This window comes from Protopterus annectens, chromosome 4.part0, assembly GCF_019279795.1.
Source record: "Protopterus annectens isolate FY-2018-M chromosome 4.part0, PAN1.0, whole genome shotgun sequence".
In the NCBI taxonomy this organism is placed as follows: domain Eukaryota; kingdom Metazoa; phylum Chordata; order Ceratodontiformes; family Protopteridae; genus Protopterus; species Protopterus annectens.
The window spans coordinates 49861124-49884908 of record NC_056733.1 but is presented as its reverse complement, the minus strand read 5'-3'; the positions used below and the strand labels follow the sequence as shown (position 1 = coordinate 49884908).

Sequence of the window (23785 nt, the reverse complement as noted above, 5' to 3'; positions counted from 1 at the left end):
GTTTCCTCGTCTTTTCCTGCAGGACCCTAGAGGAGGAATGACAAATGGCACAACTGTTTGGCAAATGCAGAGCCCCTAGACAATAAACACAGTTGACATGGCTGTCTGTAACTGACATTTTCTGGCCACACTTAGGGCACTTTCTGAACCCAGATTTGGGATGCTTGTCTTGATCTGTCATAATAAAAATAGAAAATATTTATTGCTATTGCGCAAAAAAACAAGAACAGTAAATTTTCACACAATAGAACAAAATAGCAAGTAAGCTTTAATAAAAACAGGCTAAAACACACACACAGAATGTGATTATCACACAAGCAGACTATGCCAACAAAGATCGCTGCTGAGAAATAAATCTTATCTAAATGAATATAGTACACTGTAAATTTAGACAGTAAATGACTAAGCCTTATCTAATACAAATGCTAGACAGAACACACAGAATCTAAAAACTACAACTACCTAAGAATGCAACAAAGGTCACTAAATAGCACAGAAAGCTGAAAAAAAGAAAAAGCAATAAGCTTATCTAGGTAAACAAGGATTACTGTACTGAGCCTTACAAAAAAACCTGAAGGCTAGACAGACCACACCTAAAGAACTACAACTAAGCAGGCCTAAATGAGGCAAACTAGAAAAATATGAAAACAAGAAAAGGGGAGGGCACAACACTCTAAAAGCTATAAGAGCTTTATAAACAAACCTTACTAACTATACTAACTATGAAAAACTTTTATAGGTATATTAATGAAAAAAATTCTCTTATCTGGCCCGAGCTAATTCAGAACCTCCGATCCATTGCAGCAGCAAACTAGATCTGAGGTAATTTGCAGGTGCATCATGGGATAGGGACTTGGCCTCAAGCTATTTGAAGACCTTGAGCTTTGCAATTGGCCATATCGAAGCCGAGGGATCGTCTCCGAACCCATCAGTAAAGAATGAACGGCGAGACTGAACAACTTCACATTAAATGTTTGACTGAACAGGTGCTGGTATGAAGAAGTGTAAGGCGATGATATATCAGGTAGTATATTATGTGCGAGTGTTTGTGGGTTAGGGCAGAGTAAGGGCTATGGATGTGTGTGTTTCTCTTGTTTAGTGGTATTGTTATAGATAGTAATGTAATGCAATGTGAAGGTTGGGATTAGGAGCAATGATAGGATTAGCACAGATGTAAGCTGGTGCAGGTGGCAAAGCCCCCCTACACTCCCTTACTCATATGTAAGTGACGAACTCTGGTCTAAGACTTAACTATACAGCAAGCTTACAATGGGAACTAGATTCCAAAAGACTTGCTCTCGGTGAAAGTGACTTACTCTAGTGTATTCACTGGAGCAAGTCAGTCTCTGATACCAATAGCAAGTCTTTTTGAATACGGGCAGGTTTACATCATTGTAAGTTACACTGAAATGTTTTTTTTAAATCTGGGCCACTGTCTGTTCTGAGTTTTGTGGTCAAGGTTTATGGATGTAGGACTTTCTCAGTGGTGAAAGAGAAGCATTCATTGTTCTGTAACTCACTCTCAGTAGTTTTTCAGTGTTTTGTACATCTACTCTTTTATGCTTGGTCACTTGAGTTCCATTTTATTGTGTATTCAGCACTTCCAGATATAACCATATGAATATACTCAAAACATTTACATATGGGCCTATGTCAGATACTCGACCATTTAAAATATCAGTGACTAAATACTGAACTGGTAACATCGAACCAGCAGAATATCGAACACACAAAAAAAAATTCAATGACAAACGCTGATGAATTTTGTATACTAGCCTCAAAATGTTAAGCACAACTTCTTAGCAACATCTGTACATTGCTGTGCCCATGAAACATATTTGCCAACTAAAATTATACTTCATTTAACTTCAGAAATCCTTTTACAGAAAAAAATACAGAACAGCCTTTCTGCAAGGGGACAAGCCATTTTGCAACTGTCATCCGCTGCTAATTACATATGCTAACTCTGTAATCACAGTTCTGTGGAGAAAGGGACAAATCCCTTTGACCCACAATATTCGATATTCTGACAGTTTGATATTACCAGTTCAATATTTTGGTCACTGATGTTTTGAACAGTCAAGTATCTTGATTAGAGAGAGAGTTTTCACTGTGTGATACCTTAAACCTCCTGTAATGGAGGCCCATGGGATATATGTAAGTGATAGCTTTTCTGAAGTATAGACAAACAATCCACTTATGCTGTGCTGATGAGGTTAATAAAAAGGCCAAAACACGCATGTCCACAGCTAGTGGGGTTTGGCTTTATTGGCCTTAATATATCCATAAAGACTTAGAAGTAAAGTCATGGGCATTCTGAAGCACTTGATGTTCTTAAGGGATCATTTGCACATATCCTATGTACCTCTAATAGAGGAGATTTACAGTATGACACAGCGAAAACTCTAGCTTGGTTGGGTTTTTCATGCAGTTTCTATTGCATGGTTTGTCTGTGTGACCTTTTTACCCTTTGGTTTGGATTTTACACACACAAGACACACACAGACACACACACAGAGATACACACAGAGGCACACACAGAGACACACACAGAGACACCACTGAATGGGTACCCAACTTATACAAATGCATTCTGCATTACATGACTAAACCTGAATCCTACTTTTTCTGACAGGGTGTCTTGAAGGTTGCAGCTCACATATAAGAAGTTCACCTTCCTCCCTCCATTTCCTAGGTATACATAAATACGTGCATTCTACTTCCTGAATTTACCTGTTCGGATATTTGATTGGCTGAGCAGGAGAGGCAGGCTCCGGACATTGTCAAAGGAGTTAAAATGGTGCACATCTTGATGTAACCCATACATTCCATTCTGGTGCTGTAACAAATGTAAACAAGACATAAATGCATGCAACTATACGTTAACAGTAGACACAGACAGTATCTGTACAATAGACTTAAAATTACATGCCACTCTTCATATATGGCAGCAGTGTGCATGCAGCAACCTGTATTAATGCTCCCTCTAATGCAAAGTATGCAACAAAAGCAACTATTGAGTAGTTAACTTACCTTAACAGCAGGTGTTCTAATGCTGCAGTACTTCTTACAGATGGGACCTATCTCTCAGAATACCTATGCATCCAGCCAGTCTACAAAGGTCAGGTTCCTCCTCTCATGCACCATACATCCACCCTTAGAACAAGCAGATATGCCAGTATAACACGGATGTATGGACATGCAAAATCTCAGAGCTTTCTTGCCCTTAAAATGGGAGGCTGAAGTCTACAGCTCCAAGTTCTGTCCTGTTAAAGAGAAAAAAAAAACAGAGATGACACCCCATCTTGGCCAGGGAAAAAATCATGTGGGGGATGAAGGGAGGGTATTTGTTCTACAATAGTGATATTTTCAAGCATCGACTATTATAGTAAGTTACCTACACAACAGTACTATAACCTTCCTAAGATCACTGCTGCAGTATTACAGACGGAATGACTGCCAAAGCTCAAGAAGGGACAGAGCTTTGAGCTGTACCAGAGTCCAGAATGTAATATAGAACACCCAGCCCCAGTTCAAGAAAAAATATTCAATTGCAATCTTTGGTAAATACGTAAACAGGACCAGATTGAAGTTTCCAAAATGGATGTAGAATCCCATCTTTCTCAACAACAACAACAAAAAAGCAGAAATGGCAACCACCCTAGTAGAACAAGCCTTTCCATTCTTAGGAAGATTTTTGCCACAGTCTGATAGCAGAACTGAGTGGAAAAAGGGGAAGCCACCTGGAAGTAGTTTGTTTGGAAACAGGCTGTCCCTTTTTTTCCCTTCATCTTAAAATATAAACCTGATTACTTTTATCCAGATGATCTTCCAGCTAAAGCTACCAGTAATTTTCTTCAAAGCTAAAAATGTTATAGAAGAGTTGACTGGAAGGTTTAAAGGGAGAGTGAGTTAACTTTTCCAACTGACTGAAAGGTTTAAAGGGAGAGTGAGTTAACTTTTCCAAAACAAAACTCAAATTTCAAGAAGGGGACACCTTCATTATTGGTGGGCTAATATACAAAACACCCTTTTTACACAATTTGACCTGAAAAAGAGAAGTAGGGTTCTAGTGACTAGCAAGGTGACATGGCCAAAGGGCACACCTTTACTGAAGTGTACCCCAGGCCAGAAGTGATCAATTCACACGGGTACTAAAAGAACAGAGGGTGCCTCCTCTCAAGATGGACACTATCCTCTGTTTTTGCACTTAAAATAAAACATTTTCCATTTGGCTAAATAAGATAAGCAAGGTTTTCTTGCCTCCTTAAATACTTGTTGCACTTTCTCAGAAAAAAAGTTGCCTGAAAGGAAATGTCTAATCACCCAGACAGTTAAGTTCAGTAACAGGATACTTTCATGAATCAGAGATACCTTGTCCTATGTCAGCATGTCCACTCTATCAGGAATTTTCTGGTGATTGTCATTTTCCAGTTTCATCAAAAAGGGAGAAACAGAGTTGTCTAGGCTAAAAAGGAAGTCACCAATAACATCATCAGTAAGTGTTTTAGAAATGAGAAAAAGGTGGGAAAGATAAGGAACATCCCTGTCAACGGACTGAAAAGGCATCAGTCTTTCCACACCTTTTTACAAAGTGTCCAGTAGCAGAGCTGTTTCAGTGGTCTGTGGAGCTGGGTGCAAACAAATCTACTTGAGAGAGATTCCCTTGTAGTGGAATAGTTACAGAAAATCTTCCCAGTGCAGCCTCTCCTTGTGAGAGTCTGTCCTGGATCTGCTCAGGGAGTCTGCCACTGTATTCTCACACATGAAAGGATGCAAGTTGTCTGAAGGAATAAGTTGTAATAAATAGCCAAGTCCCAGGCAATCGTGGCCAGCCTGCAAAAGGGATACATTACAGAAGTCATCCCTTTCAGGTTGATGTATTTATGCATATGCTGTGGTTGCCAAATTCCAAAAGCACCACAAAATCTGAAACATCTGTGACCACTTTGTAAGAGGGGCTGGAAGGAGAAAAGGGCACGCAAACATTGGAAAGAACTTGACTGACTACTGAAGGAGTTCTTTCTTTAAAAAACTGAGAACTGGAACTGGGTGACATAGATGGTGAGAGTGCTGGGCCCAAACAGACTCGAGGAAATATCGTATATCTTCTCACATGAAGTCAGACATGAATCTTAAGCACGGAAGAAGCCTTGAAAGCAAGACCTCTTATATACTCTCTTGCTCTGGACATTGTCTAGAAAAACAAAAGAATGACGTAGCACTGATAATAGGTTTGCATCTTTTCTGGGAAACAAAAGTCATTCATCAGGCTGGTGTCTAAAAGATATCCCAGGAAAACTTGTCTGCAAGTCGGACGCATGAATGACGTTCAGGACAAATCCCAAGAGGTAGAAACTAGTCATTGTGGACCTTAATGCTGTTAAGCCTTCTTCAGTGGTTCAGGTTGAGCACAAGCAAGTTGCCTAGGTAAGAAAAAATGTGTATGCTTTTAAGTCTGCAGTAAGCTATTATTGGAGCAAGGCATTTGGTAAAGACTCTTGTAGCAGCAAATACCCCAAAGGGCAAAGAAGTAAAGTGATAATACAATCCCAAAACAAGAAATCTTAAAAAGGATCTGTGATACTCATGATATGGGAATATACAGTTAAGAATCTTTTATACCTAGAATGACCAAAAAGACATGAGGGGTAAGAAGAGGGAATAGTTTCAATTGTCAACATTTTGAATTTTGGAATCTACATAACAGTGTTTAGTCTGAGTAGATCTAGAATGGGTCTCCGGGTGTTCTCCTTCCTGGCTACGGTAAAAAGTCTTGAATAAACCCTTTTAAAAATCAAGTTATCCCCAAAGTCTCAAACAACCCACTAAACAAGTATAGTGGGTCCAAAAGCAAAACAGTGTAAGAAAATTCTCTGTCTGGAAGACTTTCAATCCATATATATATATATATATATATATATATATATATATATAGAGAGAGAGAGAGAGAGAGAGAGTTAATCAATGTATACTAATCAGATCAAACAATCACTGTATAGTAATCAGATCATCAGATCAGCTACAGTGATTAATTAGATATATACGGACTGACAATCTTCCACAAAGAGAATAAACCCTTTTTCTCACTGATCTGCAGGCAATGGCTGCATGACTCCCTAAAGTAGCAAGTCTGAAACTGAAGGAAGTGAACCTGATCCTTTGGGGCCCGTGTGATTCCCTAAGGGAGTAAGAAAGGATATCCATTGTAGTTTGCAACCACACCCTACAATATCTAGTACTCAGGCTCTGTAGTTATGGCTTGCTATGCAGGAAGGCAAAAAGAAAGGTTTCAAACAAATCACCAAGTACCACCACGGCTCCAAAAGTTTTTGATTTTCAGGGTTTCAGTTCATTTTATTGAAATAAAACAGTCAAAGTAGTAGGCGCTTTTGGGTTACATCGAAACCCTTTATCAGACGTATATCAAATAACATTGCCTAAGCATTTAAATTCCAAAAACGGTGCCAAAAATAAACATAGTGAAAGTTTCTATCCATATCAATGTTAGCCACTAGATGGCACTAAATGCATGCACATATCACATCTAAAAACACTTCTTAGCCATAACCAATATACAAGGCAGTATAAATAGAAAATTATTATAGAAATAGTGTTTAAAAACAGTATAATTTATACAAATCTAAATATATGCATATATATATATATATATATATATATATATATACATACATACATATATATATACACACACCACAATCATAGGTTCATACTAAGCTAACTGCCCTTGCGAGCCATTTTAAGCCTAGCCAATTATCCCTTGTGAGACTCAAACCCTGCACCTTGTGTTTGTAAGGCAAACACCTTAACCATTAAGCCACCCTCCCAACCCTACAAGAATGCATTTCACCATAAAAATAATAAATGAATAAATAATACATATTACTATTGGTTTAGAAACTTCCTATTCATATGTATACATGAATCAATGTACATAAAAATCACATATAAGCATTCTGAATACATATCAGATTTTACATAAGGAAAATATATGTAATATATATATATATATATATATATATATATATATACACACACACATATAAAAAATACTTATGAAATCACAGATATAGATAAATATCCATATCCATAAAGACAGTCTATCATTTCCTTTTTAATGTTTCAGTGGTCTATCCCTCAAGAATGGTTTGATGGAAACCTTATCATTCAAACCTTTCCCTCTGTCTGACTGCAACCTAATTATCCATTTTATTTCTTGCTTCTCTGTATGATTCTTTATATTCCCTACCCTCTTATTTCTTCCAATCAACTCTACCACCATAAATCTGAATTTGTGGCTTAAATCAAGATTTAATACACGTTTGGCTAGTGCATTGGTTTCATCCTCACGATTAATAGCATAAACATGCTCTCTCACTCTCTCTCTCTCAATGTCCTGTTTGTTTTTCCTATATAGAAGCTGGTACATTTCATGCAACTAGCTAAATAAACAAGATTTCTGGACTTGCAGTCAGCTTAATGTCTGAACGTTTAAGTCTTATTGCTGTCAGGATGTATAAAGATATTAGAGGATAGCATATATGAACATTGATTACAGTTTCTGCATGGGAAGGTGCCTTGCCTATTTGACGTTACCCTATTCCCCTTATTTTCTTCATAACAGAGTAGTCTTTTCAGAGACTTACTATTTCAATAACTATATCTAGATTTGGGACCAACCAGAGTTCGAATTTCATCATTTGTGGTCAAAATGGTCCAGTTGCTATTTATTATCTTGCATATAGTCCTGTTGTTATTCAAATAGGGTATGTTCAGCCTAATATGTGCATTAGCTGAGTTAGTATACCTCATCACTTGTGTTGATTCAGTTGCATTAACATTCTTTTTCTTAAAGTGAGGTCTCCCCTTCCCTTTTCTATCACCACTGGATCCTTTAAAACGTCACTTTCTTTCCTGGGGTATCCCCTCACAATAAGTTAATTCCTCAGAGTATCTAAAGTTTACTCACATTTAGTATCATCACTAGTTAGTTTAGATATTCTCCGTCCTTGGTTATTAACCATATTTTGGTATATATGTCTAGGGTGCATACTCGTACGATGAAGTAAGCATTTCTTCCTACAGCTCTTTCTATATAGTGATGTTGTGAAATTATTGTTTTCCCTCATAACAAGGACATCTAAAAATTCAATATTTGTTCTAGACCATTTGCCTTCAAATTTCAGAAAGGTGGTAGTTTGAGATATTCAATGAATAAGCGTAAGTCAACTTCCTTACCCTCCCATAGGAGGAAGACATCATCTACAAATCTTTTAAAGTATTTGATGCTCCCGACATATTCTGTATCCATGATGAATGTCTTCTCCCATTGGGCCATGACCAAACTGGCGTAGGAATTCACACAAGGCGTTCCCATCGCCACCTGTTTTGTCTGCAAATAACACTTATCTGCATATATAAAGACAGACAGATTTTATGTGCAAGAAATGTCAGTAGAGATAAAGTGATGAAATGTATGCTGCTATTTGAGCTTATTCTGGAAAATAATGTCTTTATATATGCAGATAAGTATTACTTGCTACCACCATGGCATCAACTGGGATACCTTTAGTCAGGAATTGTTTGAATTGGGGAGCTGTGATAAATTTATTAGGTCTCCTTGGGACAGGTTCCATGGAATCTGGAGCTGACCAAGCCTTTCGACACACTACAGACATGAGTGGATCAAAAGGCGGAGACACCCAGGAGGTGGAAGGTCGGGAACCAAATGCGTCCAGGTATGCAGACTTATCCTCGGAGGGGGCTAGGGAAGTCCAGTTACAATTCTGCCTAAGAATCTCGAGGATGTCTGAAAAGGAAACACCTTCAGAGGGAACATCTCCGATTCATCCAGGTCTGTATCCGAGGTGACAGAGATTCATCCAGGTCTGTATCCGAGGTGACAGACTCAGGGGAGTCTTGGTGCTTCTTCTTGCACTTTTTCTATTGGGAAGCCTGCTCAGAATGCTCTGGGGAGGTTTTGCAGGAAGAGGGTTCACTCATTGGGGTGTCCTGGGGCATAGGTTCCCTATGCTTTGGGGCTGGAGGAGGAGCAGAGGTTGGCACAGGCATCGAAGGGAATGGAGCCGACGGGACTGATAGTGGGGCTGTCTGTGGGGACATCACTCTCTCTGCATGACCTCAAAAGTTTCACGGTCTCGACACAAAAAGAGTGCTCTTAAGAGACAGCAATCCCACTCTGCACCAAGGGCGACGGCTCCAAGGCCGATGTGGGAGCCGAGCTCAACTGAGCCGACGCTCCAAGAGGGAGAGCGGGTTTGGACAAGGGCCCGATGCCACTTCCCCCCTCAGAGCTGACAAGAGAGCTTTGGCGCCCAGAAACCTCGATGGAAGGAAGAACCAAGGTAATCAAACCCAACATCGGAGCCAAAGAAACCACTATCAGAATGTCCATGGACTCCGGCTCTGAACTAAGCATAGTCGGAGGAGGAATAGATATCAAAGCGGGTGGAGCCAAGGCCTGTTGAGGTGGGCTTGAAAGCAATTTTGAAATGGCCTATGACTTCAGCAACCTACTGACCACTCTTTCCACGTCCTGATCCGATAACCTTGAAGATCGAGAGGAGTGGTAAGATAAGCAGTGACTGGCTGTGCTCTGAAGTAAGGGTGATTGTGGCACTGAGCAAATCGGCTCCAATGAAGGAGACCTAGTTCATTTATGGCTCCGAGGCAACAGTTGGATCTGACGGAGGAATAGTCTTGCTGTGCTAGAGGGCACTGACACACTTAGTCTGTCAATCTCACAGGTCGGTTCCGAACATGGAGCCGAAGGCTTGACTGACTTCAAAGATTTCACTAGCTGAGATGCTTTAGCCGTAGAATCCTGTTTCAACAATCCACGGAGGATTAGCCTGTTTTTACACTCTTGCAGGACCTTTGGACTAAAGGCATGACAAATAGAGCAAGAGTGCTGCAGGTGCACAGCCTCCATGCAGTACACACAACTAGTGTGCCCATCTGTCAGGGACATCTTCTGACAGCATGAGTCACACTTTTTAAACCCTGAGGTTTTAACTTCCTTGGACATTTTGAGAAAAAAAGGAAGGAAGTACCACAAAAAGACACACTACAATAATAAAAAATTATATTGATAAAAACCTTAAAGGAGAACCTCTAACTTAAACGGCTGTCCTTAAGGGGGGGGGGGGGGGGGAGAGAACTCTCTAACTTAAACGAGTTCAGGGAATAACAGAAGGCCTAGCAACTAAGGGGCGACGGCCAACAAAGCACAAAAACACTACAAAGAACAAGATAAGGGGTTTACGACTAAATAAACTTACAAACTACTATAAACAGAGAAAAAACTATTAACTTTTCAAGTAAATTATTTAACTTTAAACGAGAAAAAAGTTATACTAATCCTGAGGCAGTATTGACGCAACCTCGCAGCTAAAGCGGCAAACGAGATCTGCGTAGCTGACGCTGGGCATTCTGGGATAAGGGGTAGCCTCGAGCCAGTAAACAGCTCTCGAACTACAGAAAGTGGCAAAGTCGGAGCCGAGGATTGGCTCCAAACCCATCCAGCAAGAACAAAAGCAAGATTGGACAACTTAACATCATAATTTAACTCTTTGCAGGAGTTTTTCCAAAACCAAATTCTAATTTTTTTTTTTTTAACTTCAACAAAAGCATTATCTAGGTCATTTGGTGTGGAATGTCACAACTCTAATGGCCTACACACATCCTTGCATTCCAGAGCATTATCTGAAAAATCAACTTGATAAACAACCATAAATCTTTTCTGAACAAAAACACTATTAAAACTGTACAAACAGCAATGTTATCAGTTAAGTACTCTTTACAGAGACAACAGTCAGTGTATCCAGTCTTTCCGTAAGTGCTATAATGTATTATAATACACATAATCCCAAAATGATATTTTTTTGCTACACTTCCACAAATTGTCATACCTTTGAAAACTGCACAACCTGTACATAAGCTTTCACATGACAACAAGAAATTCCTGAGTGCCTGTTTATTAAGACATTTACAAAAATATTAAAACCTACACGATTGTATAAAAAAACAACACTGAACATCTCTAAAGATGTGCAATTTACAGTGCAAATATCAACAACAGTTTTCTTCAACAATATGTAAGGTTTTACCTGATGCAATGCAACAGTTTCTAAGTCACTTGGGTTTTGAAGCATCAAGTATACTGGAAATATTGCTTATTTTCATGATTACAAACACAAACAAGTACAAGTAACTCCGGATTACAGTGGGATATAAATGGACCTTGACAATGAATTTTCCTTGTATCCATTAGGACACTTCACATGACATGCTGCAACAGCATGTAGGTCTCTCATGCGTGAAAATAAGAACATGACGTGGCAAACAAAGATTAATTTCACCACTGCAGGACATCCTAGACTAACAATGTTAGTGTCATTTTCTTAATAACTCCTTACCTTTTCTAATACTGCTTATTATTAGCCGGTAAGTCACAGCCAGACCTAAAAGTTATGGGTGTTAACTGAAAGTAAACAGAAAAGGGGCTATAGGCTTGAATGAGCTAGAGGGACATTTAATACTTAAGCTTTAACATCCGCAGGGAAGGAAGTAATAATCCTTGCTGTGTTACATGTAATGGAGACGTCCAGAACTGGATGACCAAAAAGTAATTTATTAACGGTGAGCGTTTTTTGTTCAAAAATAACATAACTTCATCAGAACAGTGAACTTACTCAAAATTCAATTTAAAAAAACCTTATCCATGTAACCACGTAACTTACCTAAACCAATCATCACAAAAAACACACACCCATGCCTTGTTAAAAACACACATGGTTACAATACGGAATATCTAATAAACATTTGAAAAAAAAAACAAATTAATGTAAAATAAATATATAAATGCATACATCATAATATTTTAGTTTTAAAATGCAATAAACAGAACATACTTCATTCAAACCAGGAAAACTTGCGGCATTTAAAAATAATTGCCATCACAACTCCCTAGGTTTTAAATATTCATTAGTGAATCCACCCTGAAGGTCCAAAATTCATTGCCTGGATTTAACTCAATATGATTAAATAATACATTAGTACTTTTCCTTTTTCTAATGTCATAGCAAATGTTCATATATCCATTCCTTCAATTTCCTGTCAGTTTTCTGATATAAAATACCGGACACAATGTAAAGTGAGCTAAATACACTATATGCCTAGAATCAGAAGAAAAACTACCCCTAGCATGAATGATTTTGCCTCTTATCGAAACAAAGTCTGTTTTCTTAATATATGGACATTGATGGCAATCACATTTATATATGCCAGTCTTTTTCAAAATCTTTTATTTTTAGAAAGAAATGGTACCTGATTCTCCAAATGGTTCTTAAAATGCCTACCCTTTTTATATGTAATCAAAGGTTTATCCGCCAGTTTTTTTATTAATTTGGGATTTTTCTTGAATAGGGCCCAATTTTTATATACAATATTAGAAACTGGGCCACTTTCCAAGGTGAATGTGGTGACAAAGGCTCTACCATATTTTTTCTGGGGAGAACTATCCATTCTCTAATCTACTTCCAAATATGAACAGGGTACACAACCCACTCTTCCTCTTACGCACAACTTCTTTCAAAATTGGATTTACAAAATAATATGGGCAACCCCTTTTAGAAAACATAAATTTTTACAAGAATGTGATGTCCTAGCAGATATCAAAGTTGGACACTACCCGAGCCACATGAACAAACTGGCCCTCAACCACAGCCTCCTATTAATGTTTAGGGTACCAACTATTATAATGCAGGAAGGAATTTGAAAAAGTCATTTTTCTGAGAATACTAGTTATACAATTGTTGCTAACATACCCCTTCTTAAGCTCAATGTTCAAATAATGGCTAAAATGGCTAAAAGAATGGCAAAGGTGATGCCAAAATTGGCAGATATGAATCCATGTGTTTTTGTGGAAGGGAAGCAAACATGTGACAACATTAACAAAACAAAGATGATGCAGAGGGAAGCAGAATGTAAGAAAATACCTCTGTTGTTGGTGGGTCTTGATGCAGAGAAAGCATTCAACAGAGTAAGCTGGGATTTTATGAGTAGGGCAATGGGAGAATTTGCATTGATTAGTAGGATATATGAGGGAGTGGAGGCCAAATTTAAAGTGAGTGGGTGCCTCTCTGATAAGTTCTGTTTGAGCAGAGGAACCACGGAAGGGTGTCCTCTTTCCCCTTTGTTATTTCCATTATATTTAGTACCATTGGCAAAGGCAATAATGGACTCAGAAATTCAAAGATATAATTGGTATGACAGACAAGAAAAGACAATTTTATTTGCAGATGATATTTTATACCCGATAAAACCAGAAAAGGACATTTCAGTGTTGTGGATCATTTTGAGACAATTTTAAGTCTTTTCAGGATACACAATTAATGAAGATAAAACAAGGGCAATAGCTGTAAACTATGTGCCCACACATGAATTGGTTAAGCGATACCCATATTTGTGGGGACATGATAAAATGAAGTACTTAGGAGTATGGATTAAAAAGGATTCAGCTATGTGGTGCTGCGGTAGCGTTGTCACCTCACAGTAAGACGTTGTCCTGTTCGATTCTCAGCTAAAGCGTCTTCTGTGTGGAGACGTGCGTGAATGGGCGTACCTTCATTGAAGGTTGTGCATCAGGGCTGGCAACTCGGCACGTAAAAATCTACTGCCAATCATTAGCAGACCGGAGTTACGCTGTGGCGACCCCTAACTGGGAAAAGCCGAAAGACACAACAACAGCTATGGCAGCTAAGGATATGTGGGAAGGGACTGAACAAAACACAATACAAAAACTGATAAACTGGAAGCTCTGTTTTATGGAAATGGATAGCAAAATACAAGCAGTCAAATGTTTTAGTCCCTTTAGTTTTATTCACAGATCAGGCATATTTTTATCAACCAGAAGAGAATTTGTGGATAGCAATAAAGAGATAGAAGGGTTTTATCTGGGAGGGAAATATGTGGAAGAGTCAAGTGGTATAAGCTGATCCTTCCAAGAGAACGAGGTGGTTTGGGATTACCAGATTTGAAAGGGTATTTCAGAGTGACATTGCTAAGGCTCCTATATGTAGCACAAGCAGAAAGCAATAATTCAAAGTAGAACGGAAAGCTCAAGAAACAAGGAGAGACTGGGATTTTGGAGGCAGACCCTTAAGGAGAATGACAATAACCATACAGAATATATTCATAAAGTAGCAGAAAGTACTGGAAAAAAGGACATTCTGCAGATAGGTTTGACTGCAATTAGGGATACCGAAAATAGGCAAGAGGGGCTGTGATTTACCGGAGAAAACTGGTAAATGAACTAGGGTATTGGTAGCAAATAATTAAGAGAGGGAACAGTAATAGAATGAGAAGAGGCCAAGAATTTATTTGGACTGCAGGCTAGAGATTGATACCAGTCCTTGACAGGGAAGGCAGAGTATAGGCAAAGAAAAAAAATACGGGATCCTAAGCAAAAGACCAACACTGGTAGAGTTTTTTTGTAAAATACACAACATAAACTGCTGTTAAGAAAGGGATAATTGGTAGAGCATATAAAATATTGCATGATAACTATAAGAATCAATCAGAGGGGGTTAGAAAGGATTAAAAAGAGATTGGATAATGAATTCACAAAAAAAAATAAATAAATAACCATGGGGGATGTATGTATATCTCCCAAATATGCAACAAAGTCTAGAAGATTTGGGATCCTTGCTTGGAAGTGTTTATATAGGTATTTTTATATCTCAAGTAAACTCCAAAGAAATTTTCCTCAGGTAAACTGCAAATGTTGGGGGTGTGATGGAGAAGAGGTAATTAGTAATATATTTTTGTGAGTGTAATAAGTTGGCCACTATAAAAATTTCCTGCAGAATACTCTATCATAAATACTGTGTAAGTAAATTGGTATAACTAAGGAAAAAAAATTTGAGCTATGATACAGAATCAGAATTGCCTACACATAGTAAGACCTTGCTGATTCTAATAATGGTGGCTGCCAAAAAGCAATTACTATAACATGGAAATCAAATTCTAAACCAACTGAAATAGAAGTAGTGAACATAGTAACAAAGATAAAACAACTGGAAATGGGATCTTTAGAAAATGACAGGAGGAAATTCCAAAAAAAGCAGAACACTTTCAATACGAGCAGATAGAAAAGGTCAACCAAAAAACAAGGAAATCCACCAAGGATTTCCGTGAACAGGTAAGCAATACTCAAAACATAATATTAGCGTTAAAAAAGCTTTTAATTCACGTTTTCATCTTTACAAGAAGACTGCTTCAGAAAAATAAAAGTAGCACACATTTCCTCCTTTTAAACCATAACCCACCAATAAGAACATACCAATTAATTAATAAAATCAATTAACCAAACAAGGTTAAAATTAGCCAAGTAATGTTACTCCCATATTTAAGAACTATTTATTAACGTTTAACCTTCTAGTTTTTAAAAAAACATTTAATGTTAATAGAATCATTGATTCCTGGCATTTTATCTGCTGCTAACTCCAGTTGCCAAAGTGTTCCTTTCAACACTATTTTTATAATCTCCTCCTCTGCAGTCCTTCGTTACTTGTTCCAAAACAGAAAACAAAAACCTTTTATAAACTTTGCATACTACGGTATGTCTATATAAGGCATTATTTCTATCTTCAGATTTAATACTATAAACATGTTCCTTAATACGCTTACCAAGACTTCTAGTAGTCATCCCTGTATAAAAACAAGAACACCCCCAACGAACACTTATGTATACCACTCCTACTGTTTTACAGTTAAAGACCCCAGGAACAGTTAACATCTTATCAAGGTTTACAAATCAACAAAACGATCTTCTAAAAATGTACCTACAAGAAGGACAAGTCCCATACTTATACATTCCCTTACTCTTATGAGAATATATAGTGGTGGGTACTACTTTAAAATTATCATTTTGTAAAAAACTTCAAATTATAACTGTTCTTGTTTACAAATACTGGAAAATTACCAATAACGTTAAGTCTAAATTACCCTGCAATACTATCCATTTTTTTCTGATAATCGATACAATGCTAGTACTATCTACTGTCATATCTAAACTACATGCCAAACTATAATCAAGTGATGAAAGACTGTTCTTATTCACTGTATCTAACCCTGCTAATAAAACAGGTTGAAAATCAACGGACCTCCTGGAATAAACATTTTCTGCTATTTTGGATAAATCTTCTTCCTTGTACCCTCTTTCTAAAAACATAGCAGTAATAAACTAATTTCTTTGTCAGCAGTAAGATTGTACATGTAGAGTTACAGTCATTGAAAATAAAAATTATGTTAAAGTTAAGGAGAAGAGCGGAACTGTAACGAATGCCTTTATTTATAAAGAAGCTCATGCTATACTGATTAATGAATATGATCCATTTTATTCTACAGATCTTGGTTCAGTTTAGCACAGTTTGAAAATTGAAGGCAAGACTGTACTTTCCTTATTGGGAAATTATTAAAAAAGTGAAGGGCACTTGTGATAGAAAATAAGTATTTTGAAAAGTGCTTGCAACCTAAAGAAGTCCCTAAAGGATTACACTTTTTTTAATGTCCGAATGAAGTTTCTTGTTCTGATGAATTTTATAATACTCTAGTACATTTTTTAATAAAAGTGGTTTGGACTTTATCAGGCTGTTAATAACCCATAACAACAGGAAATTCACCCCGGGGATCACTTCTGTGGCTCTGCTGGACAGGGCCACAGGAAAATAATTTTCTTGTGTGGCAAAAGCCAGGGTACTGTTTGGCTAGGCTTATATAGGCCCTAGGGCCAATAGCCTAGTACCTACCTATGAACCTATAAGTCTGTGAACAGATCCTTAATGCGGACCTTTCATTACATAGACTGCTAAGAGTTCCTGAGTTGAGACCTGAATACGAGAATGTACTCCATACTACAGAACGTTTCGAAAAAGGACTAATTACTAGAAAAGTTACAAAACTGTCCAGAGACATTGAAGCATATAAAATGAGTATGCTTATTCTCATTTTGTTAAGCAGAATTCTTTTTAAAATTCTGACGGTCCAAACAGGCATTCTACCTTAAAACACACACACTGTAGAGTTGGTAACCAATGAAAGAGCTTCTGAGACAAACGGAACTGAGATAAGGGTTGATAACGGAAGTAATAGCAGTTTGAGTGGATCTCTGGCATCTAGTGAAGTACAGTGGATATTAAAAGGGTACAAACCCCTGTTAAAATGTCAGGTTTTTGTGATATAAAAAAATGAGACCACAATAAATAATTTCAAAACTTTTCCCACCTTTAATGTGACCTATAACCTATACAATTAAATTGAAAAACAAACAAATCTGTTAGGGGAAAAAGTATAAAAAATAAAAAAAAACTTACAATAAGCTGGTTGATTAAGTGTGCACACCCTTAAACTAATACTTTGTTGAAGTACCTTTTGATTTAATTACAGCATTCAGACTTAGTGGGTAGGAGTCTATCAGCATGGCACATCTTGACTTGATAATATTTGCCCACTCTTCCTTACAAAAGAGCTCCAAATCTGTCAGACTGTAAGGGTATCTCTTGTGCACAGCCATCTTCAGGTCACCCCACAGATATTCTATTGGATTTAGGTCCGGGCTCTGGATGGGCCATTCCAAAACTTAAATTTCTTCTGGTGAAGCCATTCTTTTATTGATTTGGATGTATACTTGGGGTCATTGTTGTGGTGAAAGGTGAAATTCCTCTTCATCTTCAGCTTTCTGGCAAACACCTGAAGGATTTGGGCCAAACGTAACTGGTATTTGGAACTGTTCATAATTCCCTCTACCTTGACTAAAGCCCCAGTTCCAGCTGAAGAAAAGTAACCCAAAAGCATGATACTGCCACCACCATGCTTCACAGAGGGGATGGTGCTCTTTTGGTGATGCAAAGTGTTGTTTTTGCGCCAAACATACCTTTTGGAATTGTGGCCAAAAAGTTCAACCTTGATCTTATCAGACCATAACACATTTTTCCACATGCTTTTGGGAGACTTTATGTATTGTTTTGCAAATTTTAGCCGGGCCTATTTTTGTGTGTAAGAAAAGGCTTCCGTCTTACAACCCTACTCCATAGTCCAGACATATGGAGACTACAGGAGATTGTTGTCACATGTAGTACACAACTAGTCCTGGCCAGAAATTCCTGCAGCTCCTTCAGTGTTGCTGTAGGTCTCTTGGCAGCCTCCCTGACCAGTTTTCATCTTGTCTTTTCATCAATTTTGGAGAGACGTCCAGTTCTTTACAACGTCACTGTTGTCCCATATTTTCTCCACTTGCTGATGATTGTTTTTGTGTGCCATGGTATATCCAATTATGTGGAAATTGTTTTGTACCCTTCTCCTTACTGATACCTTTCAAGAATGAGATCACTTTGATGCCTTATAAGCTCTCTGTGAACCATGGCTTTTGCTGTAGCAAACTGAGTAAATGTCAGGAAAATCCTACTAGGACAGCTGAACTTCATTTGGGGTCAATCAGAGTCTCTTTAATTGATGGCAAATGTGTACTCAAGAAGAATGAATGCTGCAATTAAATGAAAAGGTGCTTCAACAAAGTATTAGTTTAAGGGTGTGCACACTTATGCAACCAGCTTACTGTACGTTTTTTATTTTTTATATTTTTTTACCCCTAACAGATTTGTTTTTCAACTGAACTGTACAGGTTAAAGGTCACATTAAAAGTCAGAAAAGTTTTGAAAGGATTTATTGCAGTCTCACTTTTTATATCATAAAAACCTGTCTTTTTATAGGAGTGTGTGTGTACACTTTTTACATCCACTGTATGCAATGACGTGGTTTATTCTGTACGAGTTGAACATGAGAAGTACTTTCATGAACTAGTTTGGTATTCCCCATGTAAGACTCCCGCTGATGGCATTCCTCTAGGAGCTAAGAGGGTTTGTTGGCAGACCAAGGAAAAAGAAAACGAAACAGTTCGGAAATTACCAGCAAAAGTGAAGAGGAAAGGGAATTCCAATTCAGAAATATAGTGAGTAGAGCTATTTTCTTAATTTGTCTGAAAAGACTTTTATAGATGAACAGTTATTTATATTGGGACTTGGATTTAATTTTGCACCTACAAAAAGGATGAATGTTAAAAAGACACTTTTGGACTTGAAATTATTTTGTCGAAAATTAAATCGGATGCATTTTTTCATAATATAGATTTTGTCACGAACAAGTTTAAGCCCAGTGTTTTTAATCCTAAATTGAACAACACTTTAAAAGTGTTTGAAAATTTTTGCGAAAAAGATCTTTGAGAATTAATGAAATAGGTATTTTAATTTGACATCTGCACAACAACATGTCTTGAAAGAACTGCATAGTTTCACTGATCTGATACATGAAAGCTGATAAGGGTTGGGGGTTAGTTGTTATGTTACAGTCTGATTATATTGTGTCCATGGAAATGATGTTAGACAATCTAGATGAATATGTTTTAGCTTCTGCTGCACAAGTACATGCTTGCTATTATAGTATAAAATGTTTTTTATATGACCTTTTAATGGAAGGCTCTACTACTTTAGAATTGTATCAATTTATGTTAATTGATAATCTGGTTTTAGGTATCTTGTTTGAGATACCTAAAATTCATAAGAATCCAACCAACCCATCCTTTCGACCGATTGTATCTGCTCCCTATTCAGTGACTGAAGGGATTTCATTACTTTTGGACACATTCTTAAATCCAGTAGTTCAAAAGTTAAATTCTTACATCAAGGACTCCTGGGATTTTTTTGTTAAGTTAAGACAATTTAGTTCTTATTATAGGTTTGTTTGTCAAAAGAATTTTATGATTACATTGGATACATGATCCCTGTTTATATGTATTCCTCATTACACTGGAATTGACTATGTTAGGCAATTGTTCTACTGTATGTAAATACTTCCTAACAGTGAAATGTATATATGCTGTAGTCTTCTTGATATTATATTGAAAAACAATGTTTATTTAATAGTAAGATATATAAACAATTAAAGGGGGTAGCTATAGGGTCGGCAGTAGCACCAGCATTTGCTAATGTAGTGTTAGCTTGGTGAAAACACACTGTGCTGACCCCTATTCATAGCTACCTATAAAATTGTATTTTATGTTCGGTTTGTGGATGACTTTTTTTTCTTTTTGTTTTTTTATTGACAGTAACAGTGATGATGCACAAAAACTATTAAGAATATTGAAAGAAAGGTCTGTTTTATTTGCAGTTTTCATTAGGGAACCAGGGTCTTATTGTTAACTTTTTAGATGTGTTGATTTCTTAGAATGATTTAAAGCACAGTTTTAAAAGTGAAATTTTTAGGAAAATTACTTTCACTAACAATTATTTACATTTTAATAGCAGTCATCCACATTTCATCAAGAAGAATATTCCAAAATGCCAATTTATCCTGTTTGGGTGACCTGTAGACTACTACAGCACCAGAAACGAGAAGGAGAGACATTTTTGCTGATCTAAGTACCCTTTTAGCTTTCTATTAACTGTTTTAGCTAATCGCATTTAATGCCATTTTTACTGTGGTTTTGCTGTACTTCTGCTGCACTGTACTGTTAAATCCTTTTACTGTGTGTGCACTTGATTTATCTGTTTAAAAGTTAAAATTTAAACTTAATTTAGTACTGTAGGCATCACACTCAAGTGTGACAGCCTTTTCTATGCATTTCTACTCTTAAATTTTTTTTTGCTGCCTAATTAAAAAAAAAAATACTATCTGTACTGCTCATTTCCCGCCTTTTCCTATACTAGAATAGTCCGGATCCAAGATCTGCTGGTTTCAGGATTTTAGTCTGTGTTTCTGAGTGGTCCAGACCTTGTAGTAAAGGCAGGTCTTTCTACTTATCAGTGAGAGTGGTAAACATTAGAGCAGCCTATCTGTCGCAGGAGAAGTGGTTTCCAGCTCTGAAATTTACCTTATTGGCCATTTTGGGCTAATTTTTATCGCTTTCAAGTTTGTGAGTTAAAAACCCAAGTTTGCGCAAGTTTGTGCATCGTGCAGCGCCAGTTAGCTAGGGTTAAACTATTCCCAGCACCATAAAGTCTGCTCTTCAGTTTTTCCCTTAGAACTAGCCAGTTTCTTAATCTTAGCGCTTGAATCTGCTTTTCCGTGCTCAGCACTGATTCAGAACTGTTGTAAGCACTAAATAAGCTACAAATTACTGAAGCACTCAACCTTTCTCATTACCTAGTGGTTAGCACTTTTTGTACTTATCTTCCTCAAGTTACTTTGAGGAAACAGCTCTAGTACTTACTTCCCTCACTTGTCCAGAGGAAAAAGTAATTACCCAGGCATGTCCAGGGGACAGCTCCGTGTGTTCTCTCCTGTCTACCTGATGAATCTGGGCATCTTGGGGCAATGCAGCAATTGCCTCATGTACACTGATAACCCTCTCCTCCTACCACTCAACACTACAACCTGTGACAGATGCATTTATCTAGCCAAACTGGGCAAAGCTCTCTCAACCCAAGACTGAACTTGTCAGTTAGGAGGAGAAGGTAAATACTTGCTCCACACCACACTCATCACAGAGTTCCACTATACCTACACAACCAAACTCCACAAACCGATGCAAAAAAAACATTCTGAGACTCTCAATAAGAATCTACCCAAGCAACAGAGACCTCCAAAGCAGAAATGCAAGCAACCTCCACCCCTCATCACAACTCAAAAGACACAACACACAGACTCAGTGTGCCACTCAAACATAGCCCATAAGGCAAAACAATGTACCTAACACATTAACCATAGGTGACTCTATAGTCAGGCACACTGATGTTCCACTCACCAGAATAGACAAGGAGAAGGTTAGCTGCCTGTCAGGTGCCAGGATCAGTCACATAACCCACACACAACGGTCACTCCACAAGTACAAATATGACTCTGTCATTGTCCATGTTGGTGTGAATGACCTGAGACATACCTCCCTGGACTACATGAAAAGACATGGAGGAGCTCTCTGATCTTGTAATCCAGGCAGGTATGACCCTAGCCCTGAGTAGCATCCTATCTTCGTCTAGAATGATACTGCAGTACAAGGACAAAATGATTGACTTCAACAATTGGCTAAGCTTCTGGTGTCATTCTAAGGAGATCCAGTATCTGTCTTCCTGGGATGACATGGTTGACAGGCCACGATGCTTTGCCAGAGATGACCTGCACCTGTCGCCCCTGGGATTCCAGATACTGGCTAAGGCTTTGCCGCCCCTATAATGCCTTTTTTAGGCAAGGTTCAAATGACAAATCCACCACCACAACAGATACAGGCAAGCAAAAACTGAGGGTAATGCTACTCAACACTAGAAGTCTAAACCTCAAAATGCACTCACTCAAGGCACTCCATAAAATGGAGAACATCGATATCTGTGCAGTGACTGAAACCTGGTTCAAGGCTCCAGACAGCACACCTGCATTACCAGGATACAACTCATACCATACCTTCTGACCATCTAACCAGGACCGGAACAGCAAGGGCGGAGGTGTGTTTATATTCATTAAGGATAACCACGCCCCCAGGCTAGTTGCCCAACATAATGCATCCGAAATTATACAAGTGCAACTAACTCTGGGCAAAACTGCAATCCATACTGTAGTTTGCTACAGATCTCCCAGCATGTCCCAGGATTCCCACTCCTCTTTTCTTGATATACTAGAAAATATTAGGGTTCAACCAAACACCCTAATAATGGGAGATTTCAACTACCCCACCATGAACTGGGAAAAACTGCTCATGTACCAACTCCTTCGTTCAACTCTTTCTAGAATTCGTAAACTCCAGTGCCCTAGATCAAATTATCCACACACCCACCAGGGTCAATAATATCCTAGACCTAATCATTACCAACATGAGTGATTGGTGTTCCATACCTCAAGTCAACTCCTCGGTCAGATCCGACCATAAGCTAATCACCATAGATATCCACATCCTGCCCCCCCACACCCTGCTAAAGAAACCACTGTAAAAAAAAATTTCCAAAGCTAACTTAATGCTTCTTAAGACAGCAGTGGCCAGCTTCACGACACCCATGCAGATGGACAATACAGTTACGAATGCCGAACGTTATACAAATGCACTCTATAAGCACTTACATGAGTGCATGGATCATGCTATCCCTAACAGAATGAAGACTCTATCCTCCAAAAAAAGGAAGCCAATCTGGTGGTCCCCTGCTATAAACAAACTCTACAATAGAAGGAAGAAAGAGAGTAAAATCCCATGAGCGGAGGAGCTCCCTGGTCAGCCTCAGTAAGAAGCTGAGATCCCTCATAAAATCCACAAAAGCCAGCTACGAAAACAAGATTGTCACAGACTCTAAGGACAACCACAAAACATTCTATAGCTATGTCAAGAATCTCAATGGTAACACCCAGATCTGCTCTGAGTTACAGCACAATGGCATGAAAATTACGGAACCAACTCATATTGCCAACATCTGGCTAATTGGTTCAATGCTAACTTTACCCCCCTCACCCCCTAAAAGGCCCATAGCCATACCAGAAGAATGCAGCCCCTGCAATCACAACTGAGCAGGTAAAAACTGCACTCTCCAAAGCCAAGAACACAGCATCCATGGGACAGGACAATATCCCAGGCTGCATTCTACATGAACTTCAGAATGAACTACCCCCCCCCCCACCTAATCACCATGTTCAATCATAGCCTCACGACAGGCTTTGTACCCACTTAATGGCAAACGGCAACAGTTATATGACTCCACAAAGGGGGAGCAAC

At 38.2% G+C, this 23785-nt stretch overlaps 1 protein-coding gene across 2 annotated transcripts in view; it reads right to left on the bottom strand.

Annotated features, from left to right (window-relative positions):
• The window catches only part of SGSH (N-sulfoglucosamine sulfohydrolase), a 326328-nt gene that overhangs the window by 163390 nt on the left and 139153 nt on the right, over positions 1 to 23785 (bottom strand). For both annotated transcript variants that reach the window (XM_044068081.1, XM_044068082.1), the window contains one exon: positions 2734 to 2839. In XM_044068081.1, coding sequence (XP_043924016.1) covers positions 2734 to 2839 — 106 coding nt within the window. The remainder of the gene's footprint in view (positions 1 to 2733; positions 2840 to 23785) is intronic.